At 40.2% G+C, this 13,703-nt stretch overlaps 1 protein-coding gene across 1 annotated transcript; it reads left to right on the top strand.

Annotated features, from left to right (window-relative positions):
- Positions 1-133: 133 nt before the first annotated feature.
- Positions 134-13,326, top strand: POLR3C (RNA polymerase III subunit C). The gene is made up of 15 exons (XM_065905584.1): positions 134-278; positions 1,390-1,556; positions 2,158-2,413; positions 2,522-2,707; positions 3,774-3,862; positions 5,839-5,943; positions 6,074-6,166; positions 7,587-7,667; positions 7,912-7,963; positions 8,455-8,515; positions 8,960-9,110; positions 9,876-9,977; positions 10,087-10,136; positions 10,561-10,710; positions 12,205-13,326. The coding sequence occupies exons 2-15, from the start codon at positions 1,410-1,412 to the stop codon at positions 12,284-12,286; spliced, it is 1,605 nt and encodes a 534-aa protein (XP_065761656.1). The 5' UTR covers positions 134-278; positions 1,390-1,409; the 3' UTR covers positions 12,287-13,326.
- Positions 13,327-13,703: the final 377 nt, after the last annotated feature.

The raw sequence follows: 13,703 nt of genomic DNA, 5'->3' as shown, positions 1-13,703 counted from the left end.
AGGAAGGAGAGTCAGCCCGCCGCCGCCCGCCTGCCGGCTTCTCAAACAGCCCCTCGCCGGTCCTCCAAACTCCCAGCGAGAAGAAAGAAAGAGCGTCCCCGGAAACCACCGAAACGCTGGGGTAGAGCGGCACACGTTTTTCCTCTTCCCCGGTCCTCCTCGGTTGCCGTGCTCCTGCGCGAAAGGACCTTGGGCTCCCCCTCTGCCCCGGCGGTCAGCGGGAACCTCACAAAGCAGTCGTGGGGAACTCGGCGGCGTTACGTTGCATTGACCCAGAGGTTAGTGGCAAATGCGGTCTGAACGAGGCAGCCCTGTCCCTGGACCCGGGGATCCAATCCGGAACCGGAACCAGCGGGAAGGGAGTGAAGAGCCAGGACCCAGGCTCTCTAGAAATCCTTTTCGAGGAAGGCAGAGGGTCTGGGGATGTGTCCCGAAAGACCTGTGGATGGGAATAATGAAGCTGAAAGGCAAAGTCTGGGTTGGCTTCTGAGGAATTGGGAGAAATAAATGAACAAACCAGTGTTTAATAGAACTTGTGATTGTGTAGTCAACCATGTCTGTTTCTTTTTGTGTCTACTTAGTGAAGAAATCGAAATTTCAGAATTAAATACTGCCCTGCTAACAACATACTTCATCTCCTTTCTGAAACACCCTGTTGAGAAGCTATCATTTACCTCCTAACTTACCTTGCAAAGTTGTCATTGCCTGTTCACTTCCAATAGGAGTGAAACAATGAAGTATAGAATCTAAGGTCTGTGATAGATCGCAAAACCATCTACACCCAGTCTTTCAAGAAAATTAGAACCATACATGATCCCATAAAGATAAATCTCATATACATAGGTTTCCAGTCTTTTTCGATGCATATGTGGCGGGGGTGGGGGGTTCACAGTAATTAAACTTTCCTCTACATTTTGCTTTGTAACCTGCATCTTTCACTTAATGAATAATTTTCTACACTAATACATATTGTATTATGAATGTTGGCATAGAATTCCATTGTATGCATATACCATAATTTATTGAAATAATCACTTATTAGGTTCCCAGAATATCAGTATTCTAAAGTGACATGTTTTTACTGAAATGTTGTAAAGTGATTGGCCTCCAACTAATAAAATAATATTTAAAAATAAAAAATAAAAAAAAAAATAAAATAAAATAAATTAAAAAAATAAATAAATAAATAAAGTGACATGTTTTTATCATTCTCTTGGAACAGAATATCCAAAACAAAAGCATTAGGTCAAAGATATGCAAGATTTTAAGGCTTTTGGTATATCTACTGTCAAATTGCCATCTAGGAAGAACATGAATTTACATTCAGCAATTCTGCTCCCAACATAAAAGAAAAACTTTCCATCATACTGTCTTTTATTTTTTTCCTAGCTCTGAGACTCCTCAGCATAATGACTCAAGCAGAAATTAAACTGTGTTCTTTGTTGCTGCAAGAGCATTTTGGAGAGATTGTAGAAAAAATTGGAGTCCACCTAATCAGAACTGGCAGCCAGCCCCTAAGAGTTATTGCCCATGACACAGAAACTTCGCTGGATCAGGTATGTTTGGATCACGTCAATTTGCTTTCATTTCATTAATTTCTTTTACCTACCCTTGAATATTGTTACTGCCTGCCCCACAAGGACAGAGGAGCCTGCTGTGCTGCAGTCCATAGGGTCGCAAAGAGTCAGATATGAGTAAGAGACTGGATAACCCCACAAAATGGAAAAGAGCAAAGTCTGCCCTAGGATCAGAATGGTGTTATTTGATAGGAGAGAGAGAATGAGACATAGGGCCCAAGGTTCTGCTTCTCAAAGAGTTCTGGCTCCTTGTATCTTCTTAGGCAAATCTTTCCCCCTCTATCTCATACTTCATTGATTCATAAAGAGTCTGTTAATCTCAGTACTACATTTTAGGAATGAGAATAATAGAGGGGAAGTAAACTGTACTTTGAAAGATAAAGATTGGAGGAAATAGGAACATCATAGTAAGGAATCTTCCTGATTTTTTCCACTCAAGATTCTTACTAACTATTCCAGTGGAGGGAGGGAGCAATTTGCAGCTGTCTCTTGATATTTAGGAAACTGTTGGACAAAACTTGCCAGCAATAATGAACTGCATCTTCAGATTTTTCTTCTCTTTCTTTTATATCCTCTCTAGGTAAAAAAAGCCCTTTGTGTCCTCATCCAGCACAACTTGGTGATATATCAAGTACACAAACGTGGCGTGGTGGAGTATGAAGCCCAGTGCAGCCGAGTGTTGCGAATGCTTAGGTATCCCCGGTACATCTATACCGCCAAAACACTGTACAGTGACACGGGAGAGCTGATTGTTGAGGAGCTGTTGTTGAATGGCAAAATGACAATGTCAGCTGTTGTGAAGAAAGTAGCAGATAGGCTCACAGAGACTATGGAGGGTCAGTACTGTGTCCATGGCTGTTGACAAAAGCATAGATTGACTGGCTGCAGGAGTGAACCCTTAGCTCTCTGAGGCCGTCTCATGCCTGTTTCCTCCTGTCATACAGATGGCAAGACCATGGACTATGCTGAGGTGTCAAACACATTTGTGCGACTAGTGGACACACATTTTGTGCAGCGTTGCCCCTTGGTGCCTGCCACTGAGAATTCAGATACTGGGCCGCCACCACCTGCCCCCACTCTTGTCATCAATGAAAAGGACATGTACCTGGTTCCCAAACTGAGCTTGATAGGTAAGGAATTTTGACCCCGAGATCTGTGACTTGCCCTAATTGTAGATTCTTTCATGAAAGTTTCATAGTGCTTGTTAAATGAATGACTTAATCAATGAAGCAGTTACCAAGGATTTGCTCTATGCCAGATACTGTGGTATAAAGTGATGAAAAAAACATTATGGTCCCTGCCCTTATGGAGCTTGAGTCTAGTATAGGAAGCTTACATTAATCAGATAGTCTCATGGATATGTAACTAACAAACTGTGATTAGTACTGTGAAGAAAAAGTATGAAAAGTGTGTTAGCAGTGTTAGGAAAATATATAACAGGGGACCAGATTTACCAGGGAGTTTAGGGCACATACTTCTTTGAGAAAATGGCATTTGAACCAAGATTTGAAGCAGAAGTAGGAGCCAGTCAGTGAGGTAAGGTGTGAAGAGGTACAGAGGATAAGCATTCTTGGCAAAAGGAATTGTATGTAGTGAGGGAAAAAAACAGTATATTTGAGGAATTAAAAGAAGATCAGTGTAGTTAAAGCATAGAGAGCAAAGGAAAGAGAGCCATACAATAAGGTTAGAGAGATAGGCAGGGAATAGATCATGCAAGACCTCATAGAGCACTTGTTCTTTATCCTAGATGCGAAGGAAAACTACTAAAGGATTTTAGAGGAAGTAACATGGTCTAATTTGCATTTTAAAAATATGTTTCTGTCTGCAGAAAGGATGGGGCAAAGGTAAATGTAGACAAACCAATGAATAATCAGGCATAGAAGGGGTGAGGAAAAGAGAAATCAAGAATGACATCTGGCTGGCGTACATGGAAGGATGAGCATACTGTTCACTGTGAAAGGAAGCCTTGGAACAGAAGCAGTTTGAGGGAGAGAGACTATTAGTTTCTTTTTGAACATGTTGAGTTTCAGATGACTTCATCATTAACTTGAATTTCTTGTAGTTCCTCCGTCTCCTCAACATCTCTTACCTAGAGGCCATTACAGATGTCTTTGGGATAGCGACACCTGCTGTCACCTTCCGCTGTTTCCTGTCATCATAGATGTAGCCTATCAGTGCAACTGTTCTGTTTGGCAGGGAAAGGTAAAAGGAGGAGATCATCTGATGAAGATGCTACTGGGGAGCCCAAGGCCAAGAGACCAAAACAGACCACAGATAACAAAGAGGTAATGATACTTCTGGACTTGGGAGTCTTCACCCTGAGGCCAGCCAGGAAGAGCACTGAGATAACAAGCCCCGAAAGAGCTTCAAGGTTCTTGGGTTGAGAAGTAGTAGGATTATGAACTTCATCAAATGTTGGCCAGGGACAGACTAACAAAGAGTGCACCCCATTACTCCATTACTGTCTCTCTACTGTCCATTACTGTCTTCCTTCTGAGGCTTAACCTCATTGGACAGAGGTAGTAGCTTATGCAAAAATAAAGAGCCTAGAAAAAGTTTAAACTGATCACTGTGACTGGACTATAGAGACCACAGGGATGAGTGGACACAAATGAGTCTAGAAAGATATACGTAGGCCTGAGCTCTTACATTCAAATGTCTTCTCAGCATCCCTTTAAAGGTGTCTGATAAGCATCCCAAAAGTAGTATGACTAGAACAGAGTAATTGATTTCTCATTCCTAGCTATCTATTCTCTCCTAAGCTTTCCTCATCTTAGGGACATCACCAAGACAAACCACCTAGGATACCATTTGCTTAAACCAAAGTCCTGGGAGTCATCTGACCTCACAGTAAAACCTGTCAACCCAATTTCTAAAATTAATTCAAATCTGACTATTTCTTACCAGTCACGTTAGTCCAAACCACTATCACTGTAAAGACTTCACCAACGCTCTCCTAAGTAGTCTGCCTGCCTACATTTATACCTACATAAGAGCCAAAATGACTTCCTAAATTGTTCTTTAAAAAAAAAAAAACCATCACTGATATTTGACTCCTTTAAAACTTCCCATTACTCTTAGAAGCAATCTAGATCTTTACCATGGATTATTATCCTTTACATGAACTAAGTCTTTGCATGATCTGCTGGAGACAAGGCTCTCCAATCTCAGCTCTTCCTTCTGTCCCTCAAATATGTCATACATGCTCTTTCTAGTCTTTTGGCTTTCATCCCTAGGATTTCTTCCTCAGATCTTCATGTAGTTGCCTCTTTTTCATCATTCTGATCTAAGTTCAAATGCTGTTTTTTAAGAGCTCGTGCACCTTTGCCCACTCTCTACTCCATTCTCTACCACATTTTCCCATTTCATCTTCACAGCATTTAAAGGTAGATGAAATTATGTATTATTTGTGCTCCCAATAGACTGTAACTCTTTGAGGACAATATCTTGTCCCTGGTACCTAGAATAATAATATCAATAAATATTTTTTGATTGACTAAGAACTTTACACTTCACCCTGAAGATAAGGGGGAGTCGTAGACAGGTGAATGAATTAGCTAGATTTAAGTTTTAGAAATGTTACTATAGTACAGTGGTTCATAACTTGTACAATTTCATGGATGCATTTCAGAGAGTCCACCTGTACTTGTTCATATGTACATTTTTCTATAGCGTACTCATAGCTTTTTTCATATTCTTCAGGGGAACTGTATTTCAAAAGCTGAAAAAGCACAACTCTATGAGAAACGGGGAGGACAGTGCCAAAAGAGAAAGATTAGAAACAGAAAACCAAATTATCCTCTTTTATAGTGTTCATTAAAAAAAAAAAAGAAAGTTAGGAGGCTACTTATAGTCATTCAGGTGAGTTAAGATTAGAGCCTAAAATAAGGTAATGACAGGATAAAGAAAAGTAAACCTCTAATTGGGCTTCCCTTGTGGCTCAGCTGGTAAAGAATCCGCCTGCAATGTAGGAGACCTGGGTTTGATCCCTGGGTTGGGAACATCCCCTGGAGAAGGGAAAGGCTACCCACTCCAGTATTCTGGCCCGGAGAATTCCACGGACTGTATAGTCCATGGGGTCACAAAGAGTCGGACACAGCTGAGCAACTTTCACTTCACTAAATCCACACAATTGAATGCTTTTTTTCTCCAACCAATTTAGTCACTATTGTATAGGAAAAGGAACAGTGAAATCCAAACCCCTCTCCTGAAAACTTCACTGTATCTAAATGTTTCTTTCTGATACTTTTCTCCTCCTCAGCCCATTCCGGATGATGGGATTTATTGGCAGGCCAACCTTGACAGATTCCACCAGCACTTCCGTGACCAAGCCATTGTCAGCGCAGTTGCCAACAGGATGGACCAGGTGATATCTAAATGGGTGGGACAGTGGCTATCAGGAACATGACACTGTTTACCAGATGTGGCCATTGGCATATAGCCAGAGCCCACGCAGCAGACTGAATTCTGAATTCCAGTTCACTGTTCAAACCTAGACCAGTAGTGAGATCGTGAGGACCATGCTCCGGATGAGTGAGGTCACCACTCCCTCTGGTGCCCCCTTCACCCAGCCATTGTCTTCCAATGAGGTGAGCTTCATGCTTCTTAAACTAGTTTTCTCACAGATTCTTGGATGTTATAATTATTATACGTAGAGCCTGGGATTAGGTTAAGGTCCAGACCTTGAAAGAAAGGGTTTTTGCCATTTGAGGTGGGACAGTGATTATCCCCAGGTGGTACGTACTGAAACATTTGGCCTCTTAGGAATTCAGCCTTTAAAAACCTAAACCACTATTTTAGTCAAAGTACAAGTAATTCTTTTTTTTTTTTTCATTTTTAATATATTTTATTGAAGTATAGTTGATTTACAATGTTAATTTCTGCTCTACAGCAAAGTGATATTACATTATTTGGCTGCTTGTATTTTTTTTCAGTATGTTATATATTTTTTAATGTTTTAATATTTTGTTTTTTAAGTTTTGTTGATTTAATATATCAAATACTTTATATTCTGTTACTGTTTGTAATCATACTAATATTTATCCATGTTAAATATAGTTGTATTTTTACAGTGTTTAGATTTTTTTAAGTTATTATATAACAAAAATTTAAATACAAATGTTTTTCCGATGACAAAAATAATTATGAGGACCTGTATTTAGAGATCTATAGTTCTTTTTTAATATTTATTTATTTATTTAGCTGCACTGGGTCTTAGTTGCTACACGTGGGATCTTTGATCTTTGTTGCAGCATGCATTATCTTTCACTGCAGCATGCAAACTCTTAGTTGCAGCACGTGGGGTCTAGTTCCCTGACCAGGGATTGAACGTGGGCACCCTGCTTTGGGAACACAGAGTCTCAGCCACTGGACCCCCAGGGAAGTCCCTAGAAATGTATAGTTTTTCAAAGTTGTAGTTCCCCAAACTTTCAGAAATGGCAGGCAAGTGCTATGTCTTGTAGATGGTAGTTACATGGGTATATACAGTTATCAGCACTCATCAAACTGAATCCTTACAATCTGTGCTTCTTGTATGTAACATACTCTAGTTTAAATACATATGTAGTTTTGCATAGTCCCAACCCCAGAGATCTTTGTCAGTAGTTTGGTACATATTTTTATTCAGACATCTTATATATAGTCTCATTCAAATGTGGGTCTATGTATATTTTTTAATAAAAATTTTAAAAGGGATTATACTCTGCATACTATTCTAAACTTGCTTCTCTCGTATGACAGTATACATAAACTTCCTTTTCATGATCTATCTCATTCTTTATAATGGCCATATCACATTCCACTTAATGTGACCACACTGTACTATATTTTAATGAATTTCTTATTATTGGACCTGTGAATTCTTTCTAGTTTTTTATTCTTATCAACAATGTTGCTGTGCTTTGGGACATTTTTATACTTGTGATATCTAAAATTAAACATCTTTATTTCAGCAATGTCACCAGTTCTAAGTTCCCAAACCCATTTTCACTGTCTCTTTTTGCTCCATAGATCTTCAGATCCCTACCTGTTGGCTATAACATCTCTAAGCAAGTTCTTGATCAGTATCTCACTCTGCTGGCAGATGATCCAGTAAGTCTTTTTTTTTCTTTTCTTTCTTTTTTCTATTGTGTTTAGGATTAATTTCTGCCGATGATAACTGGTAGCAGTCTTCTGCGGCTTCATTCTCTACCTAGCCAGCTCAGACAACTTCTCTACCATTGCCTGATGGGAGAGCCTCCTGCTACCGACTCTAGCGGATTTGCTCTTCTGGAAACAGAATCACTGGACTTTCCATTCAGATAACACATGTTCTCTCTCCCTCTTTTTTTAATAGCTAGAGTTTGTTGGAAAGTCTGGCGACAGTGGTGGAGGAATGTATGTCATCAGTATCCTTATGGGTGGTTATTTCCTTAACAGTCAGGCAGCCTGCACTATGAGACAGAATGGTGACTTTAGGAAAGATTTGATATTTAGTATACTAAGTGGGGAAGGGAATGGCAACCCACTCCAGTATTCTTGCCTGGAGAATACCCCGTCAGAAGAGCCTGGCAGGCTACAGTCCATGGGGTCGCAGAGTTGGACACGACTGAGCAACTAACACACACATACAGTATACTAAGTAAGTTAGAAAATTGAACTAAAACACTGATGATAAAGAAGTAAAACAGACTGTTAACTAACTAAATTTTAGCTAAGCAAAACCCTGACTTAAGCACCTTTTGTTAATTAAGATTTTGAAATACTTACATAACATAAATGAGACTAATGTGAAAAACAAAAGAGTATTTAAATTTTAAATTAACGACTCAGGAGTGAAACTAAGAGCCCAATATTCAGGCCAAAACATTATGGAGTGACCTTTACCCTCTACATAAAGACCTGCATAAGGCTCTAGGATCTCTAGCCACGGCCACTCTGGAGTCCGTCGTACAAGAGAGGTAAGACGGTTACCCTGAAAGGGTTGGGGGTCAGGTACTTCCTTTCACACCCCATTTGAACAAGTGATTTTATCATTAGGTAAGCAACCAGTATAGGCACACCTTGGCACATCTTGCCCCATTTTCTATTGAACTGCTATGGATCCCATCTATTACTGGTCTTTACCCTAAATATCCTGCTGCTTAATTCCCAGGGATGCCAATTCATCATCCTTCCTAACACCTTTCCTTACACATGGGGGAACTGAGGCATTCAAGTCAGCAGTTGGTGACACTCTTATGATAAGCAGTATTGTCATTGATCTGTGGAGTTAGGAAGGATTCTCTGATTGCTCTTCCTCTCAGGTCCTTGCTCCACACATAAGACACTAAACAACCCTCTGTGACTAAGAACTCAAGCTAATTTATGTTGGCATGCCATTTGCTTTCTTTATTCCTTTCCAGATTTGGATCTCGCTGTGCCAGAATATTCCGTCTAGTTTTACAAAAGAAACACCTGGAGCAGAAGCAAGTAGAAGATTTTGCAATGATTCCAGCAAAGGAGGCAAAGGATATGCTTTATAAGATGCTCTCAGAAAATTTCATATCACTGCAGGTAACAATAATTGCCAACCAGCAGAGGTGACGGATGAGAGAAATTCCTGAAGCAAATATTCTGAACCTCAAACAAACTCTGTATCCATCTTTGAGACAGAATAAAAACAAAAGATTGACAAAGACATAGCAAGCACTTGCAAGATAACTGTGGAGCTTTATCTGGACTTGTAAAAAAGAGGCACAGCCAAGAAATCACCCCAGAATCACCCTACCTTTTTTTCTTTAGCTCCTTGTTCCTGTGATTTATCCTTTCCTCAAGCCTTAAGTTTATTACCAGTCAGTCTATCAATAGCACCTGTTGGGTCCTCACTGCATGCAGAGCTATGTACTCTACCCTAAAAGGAAGTAAGATAAAATGGATTTTGGAATCAGAATCACAGCTCTGCCTATCACCCAGTTATACTAAGCAAATTACCTACCGTCCTTCTTCCCACCTACAAAATGGTGATAGGTGGAGGTAACAGAAATAATATAGTTTGTTGTAAAAATCAAATACAGTCTACTTGGCACATAAGAGTTGCTCCGTAAATGTTAAGTCCCTTCTCTTTCTTCCCCACTCAGGATGTTGACAATCAAAGGGAAAAACAGGACATCCCAGTGCTCCATATGGCCGATTATGCTATAAACACAGATGCTATATGCCTGGGGAGAGGGAATATAGGTGAAAGAGAGGGCTTAGTAACTTCAGATGGCACAGGTATTTACTTTGCCAGTTCTGAAGGAAAGTATAATGTCCCTTATTTTTCTTTCTGTGGACAAACAGGAAATTCCCAAAACACCAGACCATGCCCCATCCCGGACCTTCTATTTATACACTGTGAACATCCTGTCAGCTGCCCGGATGCTGCTGCATAGGTGCTACAAGGTAACTCCTCCCCACTCCCTCTACAGAGATGTCTCACCCTCACACCCCCTTTAGTTGTTTTGCCTGAGCTACTTATATCAAACTATGTGCATTTCTTCTCTCCCCTCAGAGTGTAGCCAACTTAATAGAAAGGAGACAATTTGAAACCAAAGAAAACAAGTGAGTAACATTTTTCAACTGAGTAATGACATTTTTCAAGGCCAAAAAGCTTATGGGGAAATTTCCTATAGAAATGGAAACCAATAGAGATAATAACCTGTCTGGTTGCACTGAATTATTGGCTTAGTTTGGCATAATCATGCATTCGTATACACTTTTCTTATATATCCCCAGTGAAATAGTTTTGCAGATTGAATTTATGAGCAACATATAAACTGGCACCAAATTTTAAGTACAAGGGAGAAGCAGCAAGAGTTTCAGGAATAGTCACATTTCTAATTAAACTCGTAGAAAACATCCTTAGAGAGTGACACTGTCCACTTTGACCAGGAACATAGTAAAGGGGGAGTTATGCCCCAGGTCTATGGGATAAAAGAATTTCCAAGGCTAGGGGACCTGCCTCAGAGTTGTGTTGTTCTGACAGGCGTCTGCTAGAAAAGTCTCAGAGGGTAGAAGCCATCATTGCATCTATGCAGGCTACAGGTGCAGAGGAGGCACAGCTACAAGAAATAGAGGAGATGATCACAGCCCCCGAACGCCAGCAGCTAGAGACCCTGAAACGTAACGTCAACAAGTAAGCCTCACAAACTTCAAAGCTGTGTTTCAAAGTACCCTCCAAACAAATCCACTCTGATGTCCTGCCGCCCCTCCTCCTTAACATGAGCAAACTGAAACTCACTATCTTCCTCCTCACCTCAATTAACAGAATTTAATCCACGTATTTTCCTAAGCTCAAATTTCTGAAGATATTCTCAGCTTCTCGTCCGTCACCTCTCTCTCTCTCCTCTCTCTCTCTCTCTCTCTGTCTCATGTTCACCACAACTGTTGATGTTACTTCAGCTGTGTGTCCCAAATCTGGCCTTTGATCTTGCTCTCCATGCACGCCCTTCTCACCTTTTTCCCAGACCTTTGCAGTCACCTCCCCCTTCAAACCATTTCTTATAATGCTTTCAAAGTTAGTTTCTTTAAAGGGATTGATAATATCACTCTTCTACTTTAAATGCTTTATTGACTTCTTGTTTACAGCAAAAAGACCAGCCTCCTTGGCGTAACATACAAGTCCTTTCATGGTTTCATACTAGCCTGTCCCTTCATCCTCATTTCCTTTCACTCCTCACCATAGACCTTCATAGGGATTGCTTTGAATCTGTAGATTACTCTGGGGAAGATTCCCATCTTAATGATACTAAATCTTCCAACCCATGAATATGAAAGGTCTTTTTCCATTTACTTAGTGCTTCCTTAATCGCTTTCAATGATGCTTTCATTATTCAAGTCTTATAGTTTTTTTGGTTAAATTTATTCTTGTTTATTCTTTTTTGGTGCTGTTTTAGTGTTTTCTTAAATTTCATTCTTGAATTGTTCATTGCCAGTGTGTGGAAATAGAACTGATTTCTGTGTTTTGATTTTACATCCTGCAATTTTGCCAATTCATTTACTAGATGTGGTAAGTTTTTTGTGGATCCTTTGAGATTTTTCTGTCCATAGGATTATGTCATCTGTGAATTAGAAATAGCTTTACTTATTCCTTTTCAATCCAGATGCCTTTTGTTTGTTTTTCTTGCCTAATTTCCAGACTAGAACTTCCAGTGAAATGTTGAATGGAAGTAAAAAGCAGGCATCCTTGTCTTGTTCCTAATCATAGGGGGAAAGTTTTCAGTCATTCTCCACTAAGTATGATGCTCAGTATGGGTTTTTCATAGATGATTTTTATCATTATATCAGTAGAAGCAGTACTCCCTTCTATTCCTAATCACTTTCAGGCTTAGCCACTCTCAGCTTCTATTTTAAAAGACATTAGGTCCTTTTACACCTGTGCCTTTAACATGTGCTTTTTCCTCCTTGAAAATTAGACTATAACTTCTCCTGGGACAGAGGCGTTGTTTTTTGAACCCTCAGCAATTTCCACAGTGCCTAGCACATACGAGATGCTTGGTCAATGGGAGAATGAGCTATTGGTTCTCCTGCTTTCTGCCCAGTACTTTCGAGGGTAACCAGTCCAGCCTCTAATCTTAAATGTGCTGATAAATGTTCAGTATGGACAAATGCTCTCATTTTTTTCATTCAGGTTGGATGCCTGTGAGATCCAGGTGGATGAAACCATCTTCCTGCTGGAGTCATACATCGAGAGCACCATGAAGAGACAGTGACCCAGAAGAAAAGTTTTCCTCCAAAGATCTGAGGGAATTGGAAGGAAGAATAAAGGAGTAGGAGAGGATCCAGATTCTGTACTGACATTCCCTCTCCCTACCACCCAGAGTACACCAGAAAGAGTGTGACCTGTCTTTTTTTTAAGTTTGCTAATCCTGTTTTAGAACCATCATTATATTCTACCCTCATCAAATCTTGGCAGGAGAAAGAACCTTAAATCAACTAGATTAATCATCTGTTAGATGCATCAGTTCCCACCGAGAACACAGCTAAAGCTGTGTTTGAACATCTCTGACAATGAGAAGAACTTCTTCCTAAGCTTTTTATTCCATTTTCAAAAAGCTGCACCTGCTCTTTATTTTGTTAAACTGTAATATTAAACACACACACAGTGTAGAGAATGTGAAAGACTACCACGGAGAGGGGGATAAAAGCTATTTTTAGGGCTAGCTGGTGGATTGGCCCAAGCAGCCATACTAGAATCTATGGATAAATGTCACATTTGCCAGCTCTGGGCTTCTAACACATCTGAAATTATGTGTGTGAAACACTTAGCACAGTGCTTGGCATATGATAAGCACTCAATAAATCACTGCCTTTCTCTTCACCATTATTCCTAAAAACTGGCGATTGTAACTTCCCTCTCTCAGTACTGTGGATAGATGACTATTCTAGTTGGTATAATTTGTCCCAGCAGCTTCATTTCATTTAAAGCAGTTAGGTGTTGTTTCATAATCACTTCAGTTTGTTCCTACCAGTGTTAGTCCTAATTCATTAAACATTGGAATGCCAATTAACTGTAGATACAATATACAAAGATAACTCTTAATACAATACCATCTCTGCCTTCAAGACACTTACCATCATTTTTCAGCACAAGTTACGTCCCCAGTACTAGGATGCAATGATGAATAGCCTCGAGCACACAAGCGTAATGAAAGAAGACAAATAAGTTCAAGGATGTGTTGGGGGACTGTAGTATAAAAGTAAAGGGGGAAAGGGTTAGGCAAGAAAGGAAGCAAAGAGAAGTGACACAATCTGTATTTTGAAAGATAGGGATTTACCAGGTGAAAGGGGGAAAGACCCCAGAGGGAAGTAGAGTGTTTCTTAGGGGAACCACAAATAGGATATGACTAGAAAACGGCATAAGTCCTGCCAGAATTGACAGGCAGGAGCAAGGACTGGTGGGCGCTTGCTATGCTGTGGTAAGTAGCTTAGCTTATCTTGAGAGCGCTGAGAAGCAAAATGAGCAGACTTGTATTTTGGGAAGATCGCTCTGAACTGTAGAGAATGAATTGGTGGGGGCAGGACTATTTCAGTTCAGTCACTCAGTCATGTCCGACTCTGACCCCACGGACTGCTGCATGCCAGGCCTCCCTGCCGTCACCAACTCCCAGAGTTTACCCAAACTCATGT

The sequence above is a fragment of the Muntiacus reevesi genome, chromosome 1, assembly GCF_963930625.1.
Source record: "Muntiacus reevesi chromosome 1, mMunRee1.1, whole genome shotgun sequence".
NCBI lineage: Eukaryota > Metazoa > Chordata > Mammalia > Artiodactyla > Cervidae > Muntiacus > Muntiacus reevesi.
Note: the sequence above shows the minus strand (reverse complement) of the source record. Positions and strands in the feature narration are given on the sequence as shown.

Bases quoted from the DNA above. Each gene is read 5' to 3' on its own strand.
- POLR3C (XM_065905584.1), top strand. From the start codon at position 1,410: ATGACTCAAGCAGAAATTAAACTGTGTTCTTTGTTGCTGCAAGAGCAT. The intron at 7,668-7,911 runs GTAAGTCTTTTT...TTTTTTTAATAG, and splicing joins CTCTGCTGGCAGATGATCCA to CTAGAGTTTGTTGGAAAGTC. The intron at 8,516-8,959 runs GTAAGACGGTTA...ATTCCTTTCCAG, and splicing joins GAGTCCGTCGTACAAGAGAG to ATTTGGATCTCGCTGTGCCA.